The sequence below is a fragment of the Mustelus asterias genome, chromosome 8, assembly GCF_964213995.1.
Source record: "Mustelus asterias chromosome 8, sMusAst1.hap1.1, whole genome shotgun sequence".
In the NCBI taxonomy this organism is placed as follows: domain Eukaryota; kingdom Metazoa; phylum Chordata; class Chondrichthyes; order Carcharhiniformes; family Triakidae; genus Mustelus; species Mustelus asterias.
This window is the reverse complement of record NC_135808.1, coordinates 59824264-59843909: the sequence shown is the minus strand read 5'-3', so window position 1 is coordinate 59843909 and position 19646 is coordinate 59824264. Positions and strand designations below refer to the sequence as shown.

The window sequence follows — 19646 nt, the reverse complement described above, 5'->3', positions numbered from 1 at the left end:
TTTTGTTGACTCCTGATTCAACAATCCAAATGGTTTCCTGATTGGATTGCAGTCATTTGTCAGTGATAAATTTGAGCTCATCCAAAATTCTGCTTCCTGTTTCATCACTCGTACCAAGCCCCTTTCAGTCATCAACGCTGTGCTTGCTGTTCTCGATTAGTTCCCTCAATGTTAAAATTCTCATCCTTGTTTCCAAATCCCTCCATTGTCTTGCCCCCTCTCTAGCTTTGTGACCTCCTCCAGCTCTACCATCCTCCAAAGTATCTGCAATCCTCCAATTCTAGCCTCTGTTTATCCCAGTTGGCTCCATCCTTCCATTAGTGGACAGTTGTTGTGATCCAAAGCTCTGGAATTCCCTCCCTAAACCTCTGCCTTTCCTCCCCTCCTGCTGCCTTTAAAACACTCCATAGTTCTCACTTTTTTGATTAAGGTTTCAGCTACCCTTTCAATTGTCTCCTTTGGCTCAATGTCAGTACTTTTTGTCACCTTAGGCTTTTGTGAAGTTCCTTGGAATGTTACATTCTGTTAATGTCAGAGAATACGTACAGTGCAGAAGGAGGCCATTTGGCCCATTGAGCCTGCACCGACAACAATCCCATCCAGGCCCTATCCCTGCAGCCCCAAGTATTTACCCTGCTAATCTCCCTGAAACTAAGGGACAATTGAGCATGCCCAATCAATGTAACCTGCACATCTTTGGATTGTGGGAGGAAACCAGAGCATCCAGAGGAAATCCACACAGACGTGGGAAGAATATGCAAAGTCCACAAAGACAGTCACCCAAGGCCGGATTTGGACCCGGGTCCCTGGTGCTGTGAGGCAGCAGTGCTAACCACAGTGCCGTTAAAGTTGCTATTTCATTGCGAGTTACTGTTGTAGCGATGTTCACAGTGTGCTAACCAGTGCAACATGCACTGTGCCACCTCCAGGGGGAAGGACAATGCTGATGTTCACAACAAGACTGCTTAAGGGGCAGAGATCATTATCTTAGTGTAGTACGATATCCTGCTGCTTTTAGCCAGATGAATGATTAGGCTGTTAATGATCTATGGTCCTTCTGCTCAAGACTTTTTCTCTGTGAAGGTAATGGAGTTTCCCACATGGAGTTGATCAAATCCATTTTCAGTTGATGAAGTCTAAAGCTTTGTCAGCTTGTGGAAGCTTTTCAAACCTCTGGGGATGCCTTCGGGATAAATTACTTGTAAATATTAAAGCCCACCACTGTACTTGTCGCCAGAGAAATTCTGATTTCTTTCTTTTGGCTCCTTTATTCCAATTTCGGTAGAATTACTTTGTTTCTGTCTGGAAGACCTTCTGGTGATAAAATGTGGCACATTTACTGCAATTCAGCTGCTGTAAAAGTTGATCTCCTCTCTTCATCCAACATTATGGGCCAACATGACAGCAATAAAACGAATGTGGAGAAATGGGCCTTAAAGTCGTTTTACGACAAAATCAATAATTCTAGAGGAATGCTGAAAGAAAAATGAGATCGACAAGCTTATTTTAATAATGTGTTTTAGAGCTCAGCATTAGGGGTAATCCTGACACAGTTATGCTGCCATTTTGTGAAATTATGAATATATATCACTGCAGGGCAATTATTCTCAAATCAATATGCCAAAGAGTAAAGTTTACTTGTGGTTATTATACGATTTGGAATTGTTGATATGACTGATGGAGGGTTATTTATTGGTGCTGCCCAGCGTTGGCAGGAAGATGCTAATGTTTGACTGTGTTGTGGAGGAGGTATTGCAGACTGAAATGAAAAAAATGTGTGACTTCCGGAGAGTGTCAACATCTGTATCCTCCAGATCTTGAGAAATCTGTTCAGATTACAGCACCCAAAGATAGGTGGCACGCCGTTATTGGATAACCTTGTAATTCAGGATGGTTACTCAGAACCTTCCCAGCAATCTTGGCTGATCTGCTTAAGAGCTGCTCTTCAATAGCTTCACGTTTCTTGGTGTCCAGATCACCAGCAATCTATCGTGGGCCCTCCAAGCCAACACTATAGTTAAGAAAGTCTCTACTTTCTCAGAAGTCGAAGGAAATTCGGCATATCCACTACAACTCTCACTAATTTTTACAGATGCATCATAGAAAGCATCCTTTCCGGATGTATCACAGCTTGGTGTGACTCCTGCTTTGACCAAGAGTGCAAGAAACTACAAAGGATGGTGAATGTAACCCAGTCCATCACGCAAACCAGCCTCCATTGATTCAATCTGCACTTTCTGCTGCCTTGGGAAAGCAGCCAGCATAATCAAGGACCCCAAGCACCCTGGACATAATCTCTTCCACCTTCTTCCTTCAGGAAAAAGGATACAAAAGTCTGAAAACACGTTCCAACAGACTCAAGAACAGCTTATTCCCTGCTGTCATCAGTCTTTTGAATGGTCTCATCATATACTAAGCTAATCTTTCTCTTTACACTACCTCTAACTGTAACAATATATTCTGCACCCTATCCTTTCCTTCTCCTCTAAATACTTCATGAATGGTATATTTTGTCTGTACAGCTCACAAGAAACAATATTTTTCACTACGTCCCAGTACATGACAATAATAAATCAAATCAAATCAAAATCAAATAGTTTATCATTTCTGCATTACATGCTTAATCGTGGAAATTTAGACTGGTAGCACAATGGGCCCTCGTCATATGATGATCGGGTGCGTGGGTTCTCAATGGGTGGGTTGTGGCAATGGAAAATCACACTTCGGAGATGGGAGATTGATTTTGGAGTAGAAATCTACTCCAATTTGCAGACCAATAACAATATCTATCCTGATTTAATGCTACGGATCTGCATAAAACAGCGTGGGGATTCAGCCCATTGCGGTTTGGTCAGAAAAGCCAGGCGAGGAGTGAAATATGGCAAACCAATTTTACACAGCTGCTTATTTTCTCAGGATCTTGAGTGTAATAGAAAGAACCAATCTTGATTCACAAGAAATGCTGAGTAGCAGAATAGTTTCAATCAGGTGCTGCTGATATAGGCTTGGATTTTTTGTGCAGATGTCTCTTTCTGCATGGAAATGCTAGCAGAGACGTGAATATGGAAATCCCAACCCCCGAACACGGCCTCCACTATATTCATGGGGGGACAATGGAAGTGAGTTCTAAATTGCACATCATTGATTCCCAGAGACAGCAGCTCCCTCCATGTGTAGGTGACTGAAATCTGAAGTGTATAGAATGGACTTGGCAGGAACAAGTCAGAACCTCGTGGATTTGTTTGGATAGCTAGGGAACCCTTTTTGGAGAGATAAGGAACTCTTTTTGGATATGATCCAGGGACACAGTTGGGAGTGGTCAGGTATCTTCCTGGAGGTAAGGTACTCTTTGGATCAGGTCAAGTGCACTTTGGGATTGTTAAAAGTAGACATGAATGTATGTAAAATCTGCATAAATTCATTGGAACTGTCAAGTTGTTTAAAAACTATCCAAGCTACAAAAGGTCATGAATGTAGCCCAATCCACCACGCAAACCAGCGTCCCATCCATTGACTCTGTCTACACTTCCCCCTGCCTCGGCAAAGCAGCCAGCATAATTAAGGACCCCACACACCCCGGACATTCTCTCTTCCATCTTCTTCCGTCGGGAAAAAGATACAAAAGTCTGAGGTCACATACCAACTGACTCAAGAACAGCATCTTTCCTGCTGCCATCAGATTTTGAATGCACCTACCTTGCATTAAATTCATCTTTCTCTACACCCAAGCTATGACTGTAACACTACATTCTGCACTCTCTCGTTTCCTTCTCTTCGAACGGTATGCTTTGTCTATATAGCGCGCAAGAAACAATATTTTTCACTGCATGTTAATACATGTGACAATAATAAATCAAATCAAAGAAATGGCAAGAACTGTGAAAATCTTTGAATCTGTTATAGCGTCTTGGGAACTAATTCTGCTGGTCTTTAAACATTAATAAATGAAATGGAGTTATAAAAGAAATGATGCTGACCATTTTGTTTGTCTATCTTCATAAACCTTAGGGTTATCATTATAGGATTTATGCTATGACTGATTTTATAATCTAACGTCATCACAGTGGTATGCATGCTAAGTGAACAGTTTGATTGACAGCTCCAAATAGTTATAGAATACAGATGATTGTTTTCACAAGAGATTAAGCATTTAAGTGAAATGTTTGTTTTGATATGAGTTTAATTGAAGGAGTTTCAATGTATTGAATGGTGCTTTTATCAATGACAGTATTGTTGCAAAAAACAGTGACATTATCATTTGACATATAACTTGACTTTATGTAAACCTGGCTGTTGAGTGTTTTCCCATGATGGATACTGGGTGAGTTGGCATGGTGGCTCTGAGGGACAAATAATCATGGGCAGAGGAGTAGAGGGCTATGGGGAAATGGCACATAAAATGAGTTGAGTATGGCATAGATCAGCCATAACTGTACTGAATGGAGGGGCAAACTTGAAGGGCCTGGTGGTCTACTCCTGCTTCTATTTATTGTGCTTTTGTGTAGAGGCATGAGTTGGCACTAAGTTAGAATAGGGGTATGAGGGGCTGTGGGGACTGGGTAGAGGTCATAGGGTGTTGTAGGTATTATGAACGGCGGTAGAGACTAGACACAGGGAGCATATGGCGAGATGGAGCATATGGGCATTCATAAGTTGTGGGTACAGGGGCACAGGTTGGAGGTATGGAGGTCTATGGGGGGGTGAATGGAGACATGAGATGACATGGATTGGGCATGTCAGGGACGTAAGGGCTGGTGGGTTGATTTGTGGTTTATTGCTTTTTTTTTGTAATCTTTCACACAGTGCCAGTGCACAGAGGCATGCCTTCTGGCCAGCTCGCCTCTACAGCTGTCAGTCTCCACACTTGCTCCATGGGCAGCGGAGTCCAACTTCCAATCCAGCTCAGACTCCGGAAAATCCAAACCCCTGGGCCTCTTTTTCCCGGGTCAGGTCCACAGAGCTGGGAATTGTCCCAATCTGATCCGGGAGCAAATATTCAGGCTTAATGTTTCATGCAGATTCACAGCATTAAATCAGATAACTTGTTGTTTGGTTTGCAAACTGGCGTGGGTTTCTGCTTCAAGATCAAACATGCTCAATCTCCAAAGTGTGATTTTCTTTCCCCCTTACCACAATACGTGAGAACTCATGCACCTGGTCATCATTGAGTGAAGGCCTGTCATGCTACAAGTCTAAATTAACATGATTAAAGCTCACAATGGGCCAGGGATAAGTTACTAAGTTATAAATATGAAGATCAGCTGAGATGTGTGGAAAGCTGTTGAAAACAACCCTGAATTGCAATGTGCCATCCAAATTTGGTTGCGGATACAAGAGATTATCAGCCGACCTGTTTTAGACCCTGACAAAGGTGGTTATAGAGACAGGTGAATGTGTAAGTTAGTGCCACCAGCTGGCAGGCTGGCAAGCGGTGGGTAGTCACCTGAGAAAGTTTAAGGCCTTTCAAAAATGACCATCAGAGGCCAGCTAGATTTCTCCAGTCAGTCGCCAGCTCCCTGGGGCATTGGGTAATGGTATAGCTGACTGGAGGTGGCTCAACAGGGGCACATCAGGAGGACAGAACTCCAGATAGACTTAGTGGTCCTCCCTAGCTGCCTGGCTTCAGTTGCATCAATGGACCAGTGATAGGTTTGCTGAAGGCAGTTTGGCCTGAATTTCTTGCTGTTGGGTGTGCACACTCAAAAGGCCCAGAGTTATGCGTGAAATACGCTTCTGGCTATAATCAGCTCCAGAACGTGATTTCAGCGTGAAACGTGCATTGGGAAAGACTCAATGGGGCTTGGGGGAGTGGGGGGGGGGGGCGCGGGGGGGTGTTGAGGCCAGGCACTGAGAAAAGGAAGGGTGCGGGCTGGCATTTCTAATGGGCTCCCTCGAGGGGGGGTACGGCTGCTGCGGAACTGCCTCAGGGAGCTGCATATCTGTGAAAAATAAATAGCGACAGAATAACTACGCGAAGAGTGTCTGAGCAGCACATTCAAACACAGATCACAGTCCCCAGACACATTTTCTAATTTAATTTCAGTCCTGTCATTTCATTAGGCCCTGGATCGAGGTTAGAGCTAAAATGTAAAGGCCACCTGGCCCATCTGGGCTTGGTTGTCGGTGGCCATGCCAATTGAAATATTGCACGAGTGCACAATGAGGTTGGGACACGTGTCCGACACCTCCTTGCACGATTACACACACTTCCAGGTTGGGACCATGCCCACCTGTGCAATGTAAAATTCTGGTCTTTAAAAAAATTAGCAAGAAAGCTCCTCCAACTTGGTGTTGTCTCTCCCTTACTTAGATAAGTGGCAGCCTACTGCTTCATCTTTGGGGCAGAACCATCAGTTGACCCACTTCAAGAGCTTTCCCACCATGCTTGATTGATGGCCAGGCCACTCACTGACCATTAATTGGTGCATTTTGGGCAAAATTGCTGTTAATAGCTGTTCCCCATACAGTGTGGCCTTCTAACCCTCACTTGAGCCTCACAGCGGAGTCCTGACGCTTGCAGGGAAAACCCTGCCCTATAAACTTGATAAAGTAGAGGAAGGTGTTTTAACTCAGGCTGTGCAAATACATGTTGTCCAAGGAGATAGTTTCAGAATAGCTTCTTAACATATTAACATTAAACAAGCAGATGGATTGTTTTGCTCTTGATTATGCAAATTTAGAACGTGTGTTTGACATTATACTTAATGTTTCTGTTCTGAGTGATTTCCCTTTGTTGGGCTAACATGGTGCAGGCTGCTGTCACACTGAAGTATTTCAGATTTTATTGCAAAACAATGATGTTTGCTCTGAATATAAATTGTAAGATTTCCCTGACTAATTGACAAATCTTCATGAAATTATCAGCTCACGTCTCAAAATGCCGCATTTTAAAAGTGAAATATGCATGTAATATCCCAGGCCCTTGGCTATGTCTTCCTGTAATGTTGTCAAGTCTGGACTGGCAGCTCAGATGCTTTACCTATCAATGAATGGTTAGCAAACAGGAAGAACCATGACTCATATTAACTGACCACTTAAGATACAGTTTGAAACCAAAAATGCCCTGAACACGAATAGATTTTTTTTCAATTTAATATTTTCAAACTACACAAGTTAATTAAATCTCTTTTGAGTCATTAAATAATTTTACAAAGGACTTAATTTTCCTAGCTGATTTTTAAAAATGTATTATTGTCACAAGCAGGCTTACATTAACACAGCAATGAAGTTACTGGGAGGTGGGAGTGGAAGGACGGTTAATATGGCGGGGAATGATACAGGAGGAGATCTTTGCGGGGGAGGGGGGCGCGATTTTCCACCCTCCCCATGGCATGTTTTGTGGCGGCAAAGATGGCCCGCCATTGGCCAGTGGTAGGGTCTTCCAGTCTCTCCACTGTCAATGAGTTCTCCCATTGTTCACACCCTCCATTGCCAGGCAACCCACAGCAGCAGGGGCTGGGAGGGTGATGAGGGAGTCGGCTGGAAGATCCCAACGGTGGAAACGGCCAGAAAACTTTGGACAATCCGCTGACATGGTATATTTTTGTCTAGTGGTGGCGCTGTTGAGCTACTGTCCCCCTGATTGGGGGAAATTACAGTAAGAAGTCTCACAACACCAGGTTAAAGTCCAACAGGTTTATTTGGTAGCAAATACCATAAGCTTTTGGAGCAGAGCTCCTTCGTCAGATGGAGTGGATATCTGTTCTCAAACAGTACACAGACACAGAAATCAAATTACAGAATACTGATTAGAATGCAAATCTCTACAGCCAGCCAGGTCTTAAATGTACAGACAATGTGGGTGGAGGGAGCATTCAACACAGGTTAAAGAGATGTGTATTGTCTCCAGACAGAACAGCTTGTGGAATTCTGCAAGTCCAGGAGGCAAGCTGTGGGGGTTACTGATAATGTGACATAAATCCAACAAGCTGTGGGGGTTACTGATAATGTGACATAAATCCAACATCCCGGTTTAGGCCGTCCGAAATTAGACAGCGGCCTTGGCTAAGCTCTGTTCAGTGGTTGTCACCACCTTCGATTATTGCCCCAGGCTGCAGTACATCTGGATAAGTTCAGCCAATGTGTTTGCAGTTGTAGAAACTTGTTGAAAATGCTGGCGCAATCTATGTTTCTGTGTGATGATTGTCACACTGCAGGAGGAACTGCTGCGAATTCTTGGAAAGCTTCTGAATTGTACTTAAATGCCTTGTGTTTTTTTGTTATTATTGAACCTGAGCATTACAGAGCATATTTTGAAATTAGGTCACAGCATTAATTTCTGCTTGTTTAGTGAATGTGAACACCTGCAATGAAGCAGAAACAAACTGGTCCCAGACAAGTGAAACTGGAGCACTAACCGGCACCATCAACCAGAAAGAATAAGTGACTTCAGTATTTCCTGCCAACACATAATGTTTCCTCCCATTCACACCATTTCAGTGCAGGAGAAACTTCTGAAGGCCCTTGAAGTAAGAGTAAATGATTTTTCACAAGCCTGTCCAAGCAGAGTTGAACACCTAGATTGATTGGAAAGTCTCAATGATGTAGATTAAATTTTGACAAGTGGTTAGTTATTTCCTCTACTCCGCCCCTGAGGGCACAGACTCAGGCTGGGACAAGATAAAAGACTCTTTAATGGTTGGCCATCACAGATGAACTATTCCTGTCCCCATATTTTTTAGAACAGCCAACAAATCCAGTCAACCCTGGACATCGAGGGATATATAGCATTGGATAAAGAGTAAAAGGGAGGCTTATGACAGACATCGAGGGCTCAATACAGCGGAAGCCCGAGAGGAGTATAGAATGTGTAAGAGAGAAATTAAAAAGGAAATTAAGAGAGCAAATAAGGGACATGAAAGGATACTGGTAGGCAGAATAAAGGAAAATCCTAAGTTGTTTTACAAGTACATTAAGGGTAAAAGGATAACTAAGGTAAGAGTAGGGCTCATTAAAGATCACCGAGGCCATTTGTGTGTGGAGGATGTGGGTAGGCTTCTCAATTAATAACTTGGGTGAAATTTTACCAAACAATGGCAGTGTTGGTTCCAGCGAGAAAAACGTTTTCTCTCCTGGTCTTACCACACTCCAACCTCGCCCACAGCTGGGATTCTCCATTCCTGCTGCAATGAATGGAGATTTGACTGAGTGCCAAATTCTCTGTTCTCACTTGCAAAGGCGGCAGGACGTGAATGGCCAGAGAATTCTGGCCTCAGTCACAAAAAAAGATAAGCGTGTTTCATGCGGTCATGTGGGGGGGGGGGGGGTGTTGGTTGGGGGGGGGGGGGGGGGTGGGGGGGGGGTGGTGGTGGGGGGACTCAACTTGCCGGTAAAGCCTGATTGCATTGAGATCGGGGTGCCATGTTTGAAGGGCGCCCCGATTAGAACAAACCATGATGTCCCCCTCCCTCTCCCTCATGAGGCTCCCTCTGGGGTCCACCCCTGGCATTGCCCCCCTGGCACATGTTAGCACTGCCAGATTGGCACTGACCGGATGGCATGACGTAGTTTTCTTGGATATCAGCAAGGCATTTAGCAAAGTCCCACATGGGAAACTGATAGCGAAAGTAAGAAGAGTCCATGCGAGCCAAAGAAATTTGCAAAATTGGATTTAGAATTGGCTGGGTGGCAGGAAGCAGAGGGTGAGGGTTGAAGGGTGTTTTCGGACTGGAAGACTGTGTCCAGTGGGGTCTTGCAGGGATCAGTGCTGGAGTCCTTGCTGTTTGTGATTTATATAAATGATTTAGACTGGAATATAGGAGGGTTGATCAGTAAGTTTGCGGATGATATGAAAAATTGGTGGGGTGGTAAATGTTGAGGAAAGCCTTAGATTACAGGACTATATAGACGGGCTGATCAGTGGCAAATGGAGTTCAATCTGGATAAATGTGAGGTGATGCACTTTAGCAGGACAAACAAGGCAAGGCAATATATAATAAATGGCAGGACCCTGAGAAGCTCCAGGAATCATGAGGATGTTGGTATGCTTATACACCGGTCCCTTGAGGTCGAGGGACAGGCGGATAAAGTGGTTATGAAGGCATATGGTATACATGCCTTTAATAGTCGAGGCACAGAGTTGAAAAGCAGGGAGGTTACGCTGGAACAATATAAAACATTGGTGAAGCCACAGCTAGAGTATTGTATGCAGCTCTGGAATCCACATTAAAGGAGGATGTGACAGCATTGGAAAGGGTGCAGAGGAGATTCACCAGGATGTTGCCTGGGCAGGAGAGTTTCACTTAAGAGGAGAGATTGGATTGACTGGGGTAGTTTTTTTCCTGGAGCAGAGGAGGCTGAGGGGGGGGGGACATAATTGAATTATGAGGGGCATAGATAGAGTGGACACGAAAAAACTTTGCCCCTTGGTGGAGGGGTAAATGAATAGGGGACATAGATTTAAAGTAAGGGGCAGAGATGAAAAGAAATTTCACCCAAAGGGTGGTGGGTGTCTGAAACTCACTACCTGAGAGGGTGGTGGAGGAAGAGACACTCAGAACATTTCAAAAATATTTAGATGTGCACTTGTGATGCTAAGGCATACAAAGCCATGGGCCACGTGCTGGAAAATAGCATTAGAATAGTTAGGTGGTTTGTCTTTGACCAGCGCAGATGCGATGGGCTGAAGAACCGGTTTCTGTGGTGTATACCTCTATGACTCTATGGCTAATGACTAGATCACAGTTAGGAGGAGAAATACTCATTGACATTTTCTCCCTGTGTAGGTCAGCAATGCTGTAGATTTCCAACAAATGATACCAACAGAGCTAATTTAGCCTAGGCTGGATATTAAACAAAGAACATAGCCCAGATCCAAATTGGGCAGTGAGAGTGCCAGTGAGCCTTTGCTTCATGCAGATATTTTGCTCTTAGATTCATACTGAAGAAAATATTGATAAGCACCCATGCAAATAACTGCTGCTCATCCTCCCGTATTAATTATTTTGGAAATTAATTCCTCATCTTCCTTAATATCAGAACACAAATCAGTGCAATTTTGTTCACATTGGTAATGAACATTTTTTTTCCTCTTGTTCGCAGGTTCTCCCCGGAGCCCTATCAATAAAACCACCCTGACGCTGATAAGTGTGATTGGTTGTGTGATTGGGTTGGTTTATGGCTCCCACCTGACCTGTCCTTTGTCTGTCAAGGTTGTTCTTCATGTCCCAGAACATCTCATTGCAGATGGTGAGTACAGAAAATCTAACACTGCTTCAGTGCATTCGTGAATGATACAAAGGGCAAACGTATTATTGGTGCATTGGCTATGGAATTTGGGGTGGATTTTCCCAGTCACCTGGAGATAAGGTTGGAGGTGGGGGAGCTGGAAACATAGCATGGAGCCATTTGGGGATGGCCTTCCCAGGGGTAAGTTGAGATCTGAGTCGCTGCCTACTCCATGGAGGCAGGCCACCAATCAATCGTGGGAACCATTTTGAGCTGCTGCCATTTTAAAAAATCAATGCTGAAGCATTCTCCCCCGCCACGTGGTGTGGCCGCCCACACAATCATGGCACCTTCTGACGGTGGCCTAAGCCAAGTGGCTCCATGCCCTACTAGTGGGCCTGCAGCTCTGTCAGAAAATAGGCCTGCAGAGAGGCTTTCCTCTCCATCCAATATCATTGTCAGCTTCAGGAGTATTCAGTACAGTCTCCATGTGTTGGCCAGTGAGGGACCTTGAGGCGACACAGTGGCACACAGTGCCAGGGACCTGGATTCGCTTCCCGGCTTGGGTCACTGTCTGTGCGGAGTCTGCACATTCTCCCTGTGTCTGCGTGGGTTTCCTCTGGGTGCTCCAATTTCCTCCCACAATCCGAAAGACGTGTTGGTTTGCTGCATTGGCCGTGCTAAATTCTCCCTCAGTGTACTCGAACAGGCGCCGGAGTGTGCCGACTAAGGGATTTTCACAGTAACTTCATTGCAGTGTTAATGTAAGCTGTGATACTAATAGATAAGCTTTAAAAAAAACTTTAAACGAGACACCCTTGTGGCGCCCACCTTCCCTCAGCAACACCCAACTGTCCCTCCAATGGGGTTGCCAAGGCTTCAGGGCTGTTGGCCCTTTGATTGGGCCAATAGCATCAAAGGTTAACCTACTGTTCTTAATACTATGGTGAAGGTGAAGGTGACCAATTAGAATGAAGGCCTGGAAGATTGTGCAATCGGTCTCATTGCTGAACAGCGCCGATTTAGGGCCTATTTGTTTCTGGTCCCGAGGTCCTGGGCCTGTGAGAAAATCCAGTCCTATATCCTGGTACAATTTAACACTTAGGGGTGAAGGGTGGAGAAAGTTATTAGTGGAAGCAAATTTTGTTAGTGTAAGTACATTACATTGAGGTACAAACATTAATTTATATTTGAAATGGAAAACTGGAGGGCCCAGTGCCTGCTTATTCAATGGATAGTAACTCATTTTAGAACCACAGAAGAGTCGTACAGGAACTAAATCAGCAACTTAATTTTTTTCACTGAACATAAGGGATAGGAGGAATTAAAATCCCATTGGCAGCCTCTGCCATTTACTACCTTGTGGAGAGTTTGTTAGAATATCTAATGATTGCACATCTGCAATGATAGACAGCATGATTCCAACATGAGAGCTTGACTTCAATGCTTTTGTACAGATTAGAAAGACATAGTTGCATACAAATGGGATCTGGGGGGAAATGAATCAGACTTGGGATCACTAGGAGGTGTAATCCTGGGATCTGGGGGCTTTGGGGTGGAAGAGGTCAATGGCCAGCATGGTGACACAGTGGTTAGCACTGCTGTCTCACAGTGCCAAGGCCCCGGGTTCAAGTCTGGCCTTGGGTGACTGTCTGCACGTTCTCCCTGTGTCTGCGTGTGTTTCCTCCGGGTGCTCCGGTTTCCTCCCACAGTCCAAAAGACATGCTGGTTAGGTGCATTGGCCATGCTAAACTCTCCCTCAGCGTACCCAAACAGGTGCCAGAGCATGGTGAGTGGGGGGGTTTTCACAGTAACTTCATTGCAATGTTAATGTAAGCCTACTCGTGACACTAATAAATAAACTTTAAACTTTAATTCAAACTATTATTGGAATAAAAACTTTGAAAACTGAATTTTCAGTTTCTTTCCAAGTCTTTGGGGAAATGTTACCAGCAAGTCCTCACAGGATGAGTAAGCTCATCCTTCTGTCAATTAATTTCTGTCAATGCACAGACACATACTTGTAAATTCTGCAGACATTCATTCTGCACAGATGTGACTGAAATTCCCTTGCCTATTGTGAAGTAGAATAATCCAATCAAAGTCTCGGCTTTTGCGACGGATTGGCGCTTGAAGCAAACAATTTTTATTGAAGGTATTAAAACACAGAGAAGAAAATTCAATGAATAAAAGTTACCATGTTGTTTTGGCATATGTCACTTTTTTAATTGTTTTATTTTAGTTTAGAATCTTATTTTAAGCATTAATAATTACTTTGTGAACAAAGCGGCAGTTTTGTTTTTAAGGCAATTTGAATGATTTGGTTAGTGCATGAACAAAGTAAAATGAGAAAGTTACGTACATACAGTTTATGATGGCAAATGATAGCAAAAGTGTGGTCAGGAACATGAAAGTAATAACCAAAATACTGCGGATGCTGGAATATGAAACAGGAGCGGTGGATGCCGGAAAAACTTAGCGGGTCTGGCAGCATGTGGAGGGAGAGAAATCAGAATTAACAGGCTGGATCCTCTGATCTTGTTCACCCCACTCCCGCTGCCAGCGAGAATGGAGAATTTGGTGCTCAGCCAAAACTCCATTCACTGCAGCAACACTGGAGAATCCCAGCCGCGGACGAGGTCTCCGGTGAATGTTTTGAGTGCGTATGTCATTTCTTCAGGACTAATTTATTTAGATAGAAAACTGGACAAAATCAGCTTGGCAGACAGACAAAATTAGAAAGCTGGAGCTTTCTGAGGAGCCAAATGTCAGTTGGCTAAGATATCAAATTTATGCAGCATAACTGTAGGGCGAAGAGACAGTGACAGCTGGGATAATGTGGAAATTATTGGAGCAGAAGGGAAAGTAACAAAGAATTGCTGGAGAATATTTAAACTTGGTTTCCCCAACAGTCTGGCAAACCAGCAATGCACATGGAGCCTATGGATGTGAAATTGGGCTTGTTAGCACCTGTTCGGAGCATTATGAGACCCTTGGGCATCTAAAGTGGGATCTGCAGCACATATCTGACGTGATGAATGCAGGACCTAATATTGGTGAATTGTATGTACCTCACATTTACCAGATATAGGCAGAGCAAGCACATAATTTTGTAAATCAACATGCACCACTGATTTAATACCAACACTGCTAATTTGGAGCTCAATGCCTCAGCCGATGCACTCTCTGTAACCTCCTACAGTTGAGCACACATTAAAGGCAGGAAGCACAACCCATCAGTGGTACCTGAAAAGTTTCAAAGGAGTTCCCCCAAAATATCCAGTGAATGCGGAGAAAAAAATGCTGAATCTGGAATGAAGAATCTCCTGATGACCATGAAACCATTGTCGATTATCAGAAAAACCCATCTGGTTCACGAATGTCCTTTAGGGAAGGAAATCTGCCGTCCTTACCTGGTCTGGTCTACATGTGACTCCAGAGCCCCAGCAATGTGGTTGACTCTCAACTGCCTTCCATGGGTAACTAGGGATAGGCAATAAATGCTGGCCAGCCAGTGTCCCACGAATGAATAAAAAAGTACACAAATCAGAATCAGAGCTGGGACAAGTGCGAATGGAATGACTTGACAATTAAGCAATAGCATTCAACAAAAGTAATTTTGGGTTGGGATCTCTTTGTGTTCGCTTACATTTTGGTTGAATAGAAAGAGAGATAAGTAAAAGCAGGGCTGTCCAGCACAGAGCAGCAGTGTCAGCTAGTGTTTGGAATTACGACACAGGGGAGACCCGGGAGGATGGGAGGAAGAGCTGATTAGTCTTGGTCTGGTGAACACTCCTGAGAAACAATGCCAGAGAGGCAGACAAGCTGTGACTTCAAATTTCATCTCATTTTCCCAGCATCATAATCGTGGGCAAATTATCATTGTGTCCAAGCCTGCTTTGCGTTTCTGGTTACCCCTCAGTACACGCTGTGCAATAGGGTTTCACTCTCCATCCCTTTCCTTTCTCTATTCTTCAGTTGTCTTCATTTTGTTCCCACTTCCATAGTGCCTTGATAATTTCATGGGGCTTCTAGGAATGATCACACTGCCCAAATTGCACATTTTAATGGTTGTGACACTTGCAATTGCAGTGTTGTTCCTGGAGAACCATTTTCCGAAAAAGGAGGAATCTGGGGGAAAAGTGGGTAAATCAGGACATTGTTCACATTCATGGGAAACCTCCAGAATTTTGTAACAATAGCAACTGAGACCTGATAACTTAATTTATATCTATTTTACATTTTAAAATCTAATTTCTAAATCGCAAACCATCCCATTGGTGGTATATTATCAATAATGCAGCCTCACTTAATAAATCTTGCCCTTTTTGTAAAATGCTTATTTTTATGTTGTTTGTAAGGCAGCAGGTAGCAAGGGTTGGACCTTTGTAATCATCAAAAGTGCAGAAGTCAAAAAGTGTTTATGTATGTTTCAAGTCACTTAGTTGGATTTGTTAGGGAGGTTGTGTCTCCAAGAAAGAGACAACCCTGCCTTGGGGAAGTGCTGACCAGATTCTCTGACAATTCAGCAACAGATTAGCTGCCAACAGGACACCTGCCCCTTTAAGAGAAGGGAGCCATACTCAACGAACTGCTGACCTATCAGAGGGTCAGCAGCTCTTCAGTCCCAGCAGCACCCGAGGAGTGGTGGTCACTGCTGACATTGTGCCCAGCTGTAAGAATTATCAATAGCCCAAGCCTTACAGCAAGGTAAATTGGGTCAAGGATTGCTGGAGCCAGCCAGGGAGGTAGACCCTGGCAATGGAGGTAGGGGTGAGGTGCTAGCTGGTAAGGTTGGAAGGAGTGCTGCTGTGGGGTAAGCGTTGCAGACAGGGGACATGCCCGTCAGCCACAGAGTGCCTCCTCAGCAGGGCCAAACTCCAGACTCACAGGGTTCAGTAGGCAGTCTCCCCATATGATGGAGAGCCCACTTGTCCTTGGTAAAATGCCCTCTCATTCTCGATCCTTTCACAAGTGGGAACAGTTTTCCCCATCTATTCTGTCCAGACGCCTCATGATTGTGAATGCCTCTCTTAAATCTCCTCTTTTGCAAGGAAAAGAGTCCCAACTTCTTCAATCTACCTTTGTAATTGAATGTCCTCATCTCTGGAACCATTCTTGTTCATCTTTTCTGCACTCTCTCTAATATCATCAAAATTTCCTAAAGTGTGGAGCCTTGAATTGGATGCAATACTCTGGCTGAGGACAAACCAATGCTTTATACAAGTTTAACATTACCTCTTTGCACTTGTACTCTATGCCCCTATTAATTAGCACTGGAGTGCTACTTTGGGGCTGCAGTAGAGTGCTTAAGTTGGAGTTCAGTGACTGAAGGATTTTGCCGAGGAGGGAGGCGAGGTGCGTCTTTCTTTTTCTACCTTTTCTCAGTAATCCAAGAGGAGCAGTGTGAAATGTTGGATAAAATAATCATAACGAGAGAGGAAGAGTTAGAGGAGTTGGAATCCTTGAAAGTGGAAACGTTGTCACGATTGTTCCCTCGGATGTTGACGGAGGTCAGGGAAGAAATCGCAGATGCTCTGAGAATTATTTCCCAATCTTCACTGGACACAGGTGATGTGCCAGAGGACTGGAGGAATGCAACTGTGGTTCTATTGTTTAAAAAGATACTAAGGAAATGCCAAACAATTATGGGCCAGTGAATTTTACTTTGGTGGTGGGAAAATTGTTAGAATCAATCCTGAGAGATCAGATAAGCTGTTACAGAGAAAGACATGAACTAGTTAGGGATAGACAGCCTAGCCTGGCTTTGTTCAGGGAAGTCACACCTTCCAAATTTGATTGAATTCTTTGAGAAAGTGACAAGGAGGATTGATGATGGTGTTGCAGTGAATATTGTCTACATGGATTTTAGCAAGACATTTAACAAGGTCACACATGGCAGACTGGTCAAAAAAGTAGAAGCTCATGGGATATATGGTAATGCGGTGAATTGGATCCAAAGTTGGCTTAGTAACAGGAAACAAAGGGTAATGGTCAATGGCTGCCCTTGTGAATGGAACACTATTTCAAGTGGTGTTCCACAGGGTTTGGTGTTGGGACCCCTGCAGTTTGTTTTGTATATTAATGATTTGGACTTGAACATGGTGGAGGGAGGATGGGAAATTTGCAGATGACACAAAAACTGGCTGTGTAGAGGATAGCTGTCAGCTCCAAAATGACATAAACGTGTTGATGGAGTGGGCAGGAAAGTGGCAGATGGAATTCAACTCAGATAAATGTGAGGTAATGCATTTAGGGTGGTCAAACAGTAAAAGGGAAAACACAATAAACAGGAATATACTGAGAGGGGTAGATGAAGTGAGAGATATTGGTATGCAAGTGCACAGGTCCCTAAAAGTAGCAGTACAGGTAGATAAGGTTGTAAAGAAGGCATATGCAATGCTCTCCTTCATTGCCAGAGGTGTAGAATGCAAAAGTAGGGATATAATGATGGAACGTATAAAACGCTGATGAGGCCACAAGTGGATTATTGTGTGCAGTTCTGGTCACCACATTACAGGAAGGACATATCAGGTGGGATTTTATGTCGCCGCTCGAGTGAGATCGGAAATTCCCGCCCGAGGTCAACAGAGATTTCCATTGTCGGACCCTCACCTGTTCCAATTCCATGGATGGTGAGGTGATAGAGTTCCAGCCAATTGCTCTGGCGAGAACATTGAGAAGATTTACTAGAATGTTGCCAGGGCTGGAGAATTCTAGCTACGAGGAGAGATTGGAGAGGTTGGGGTTGTTTTCCTTGGAACAGAGAAGGCTGAGGGGTGACATGATTGAGATATGTAAAATAGTGAGGGGCAGAGATGGAGTAGACAGGAGGGACGTGTTTCCCTCGGCAGGGAATTCAAAAACCATGGGTCATAGAATCAAGCAAAGTGGCAGAAGGATTAGAGGGACATGAGGGAAAACTTTTTTTACACACAGGGTGGTGGTTGTCTGGAATTTGCTGCCTCATTTGGTGGTGAAGGCACTTCTTTTGGTTAAATCAAATGAACTAAATTAAACAAACCCGGAGACAAAGCAAGAAGGGCAGCTCCCCAAAAGGAGGGAACCGCCAGAAACAAAAGACAAAGCAGAAAGGAAACTTAAAACATTAAATCAAAATGTGATTAAGGGGGTCAATCATACACCCTCGTCCCTGTGGTTAGACCCTATCTTTTTAAATGTATCTGGATCTGAACCTTAGTGCTGTAAGCTGCAGGGTTATGGGCCATGTGCAGAAAGATGGGATTAGAAAGAGCACCCAGGTATCTTTGGGTCAGCATGGACAAGGATGGCCCAAATGGTCCCTTCTATTGTTCTAATAAAGCTGAAGATACTATATGCTTTATCAACCGTTCTCTCCACCTGCCCTGTTACCTTCAATGACGTTTGCTCATATAAACCATGTCCCTCTGCTCCTCCATCGCCTTTCATGTTGTACCCTTTATTTTATGTTTTCTCTCCATGGTCTTCCTATCAAAATCAATCACTTTACACTTCGCTGCATTGAATTTCTTCTTCTTCTTCTTCATCAATTCCAACAAGTTCTCTCTATCCTTGTCCCAGTGCCTCCAGGTTACATGTCATCAGCAAATGTTGAAATTGTGCCCTGTACTCGAAAGTCGAGGTCATTAAAATATATTCAGAAGAGCAAGGGTCCCAACACTGACAAAGGAAAACATTCCAAAGCATATGGGGCCCGATTTTACCATTTTCATTCTAAGTGCCGAATCTGGGCATAGTACAGATCCGACTTAGAAATTCGCTTTCAGGCGCCCCCATACGCTCTCAGCCACCTCCAGTCCAATGTGCGCTGTGGGCGGGGCTTAGCCATGCCGGAACAATCGGAGCTCTGAACTGCGCATGCGCAGTTAGAAAAAAATTGGAAAAAGCGCACCCGTGTCAGATCGCTCCCGACCCGCAGAAAGCAGAGAAAGCGGCCCAGCAGTGACAAGCGGGAGCGAGGGTGTATCTCGGGGCGCGGGGCGGGGGGGGGGGCGCGCAGATGGATCTCTGGTGGGGGGGGCGCAGATGGATCTCTGGTGGGGGTGCGGGGGGCCCAGGGGGATCCGCTGCCACTCTGCAGACGATCGGTGGGGGGGAGGGGGGCAAGGGTGACGATCAGTCTGGGTAGCGGGGGATGGTGGATAAGGGGGACAGTGATGTGTGTGTGTGTCCCCTTATTCACTCCTCCCACTACCCAGACCAATCGCCACCCCTGCCCCCCACCCCCCGCCACCGATCGCCCGCAGAGTGGCAGCGGACCCCCCTGCCCCCCACCAGTGATCCATCTGCCCCCCCCACCAGAGATCCATCTGCCCCCCACCAGAGATCCATCTGCCCCCCCCACCAGAGATCCATCTGCCCACCGCCCCCCCCCCCACCAGAGATCCATCTGCCCCCCCCTTCCCGAGATACATCTTACCTGCCTCCCACCCTCCTCCAAGAAAACGATCCGGCCTCACCCCCCCCCCCCCCCCCGC

The 19646-nt window shown here is 44.8% G+C and overlaps 1 protein-coding gene across 1 annotated transcript in view; it reads left to right on the top strand.

Annotated features, from left to right (window-relative positions):
• Positions 1-19646, top strand: part of astn1 (astrotactin 1) — a 2581734-nt gene that overhangs the window by 1023734 nt on the left and 1538354 nt on the right. Inside the window, exon 7 of the mRNA XM_078219174.1 lies at positions 11041-11187. Within this exon, the coding sequence (XP_078075300.1) occupies positions 11041-11187 (147 nt within the window). The remainder of the gene's footprint in view (positions 1-11040; positions 11188-19646) is intronic.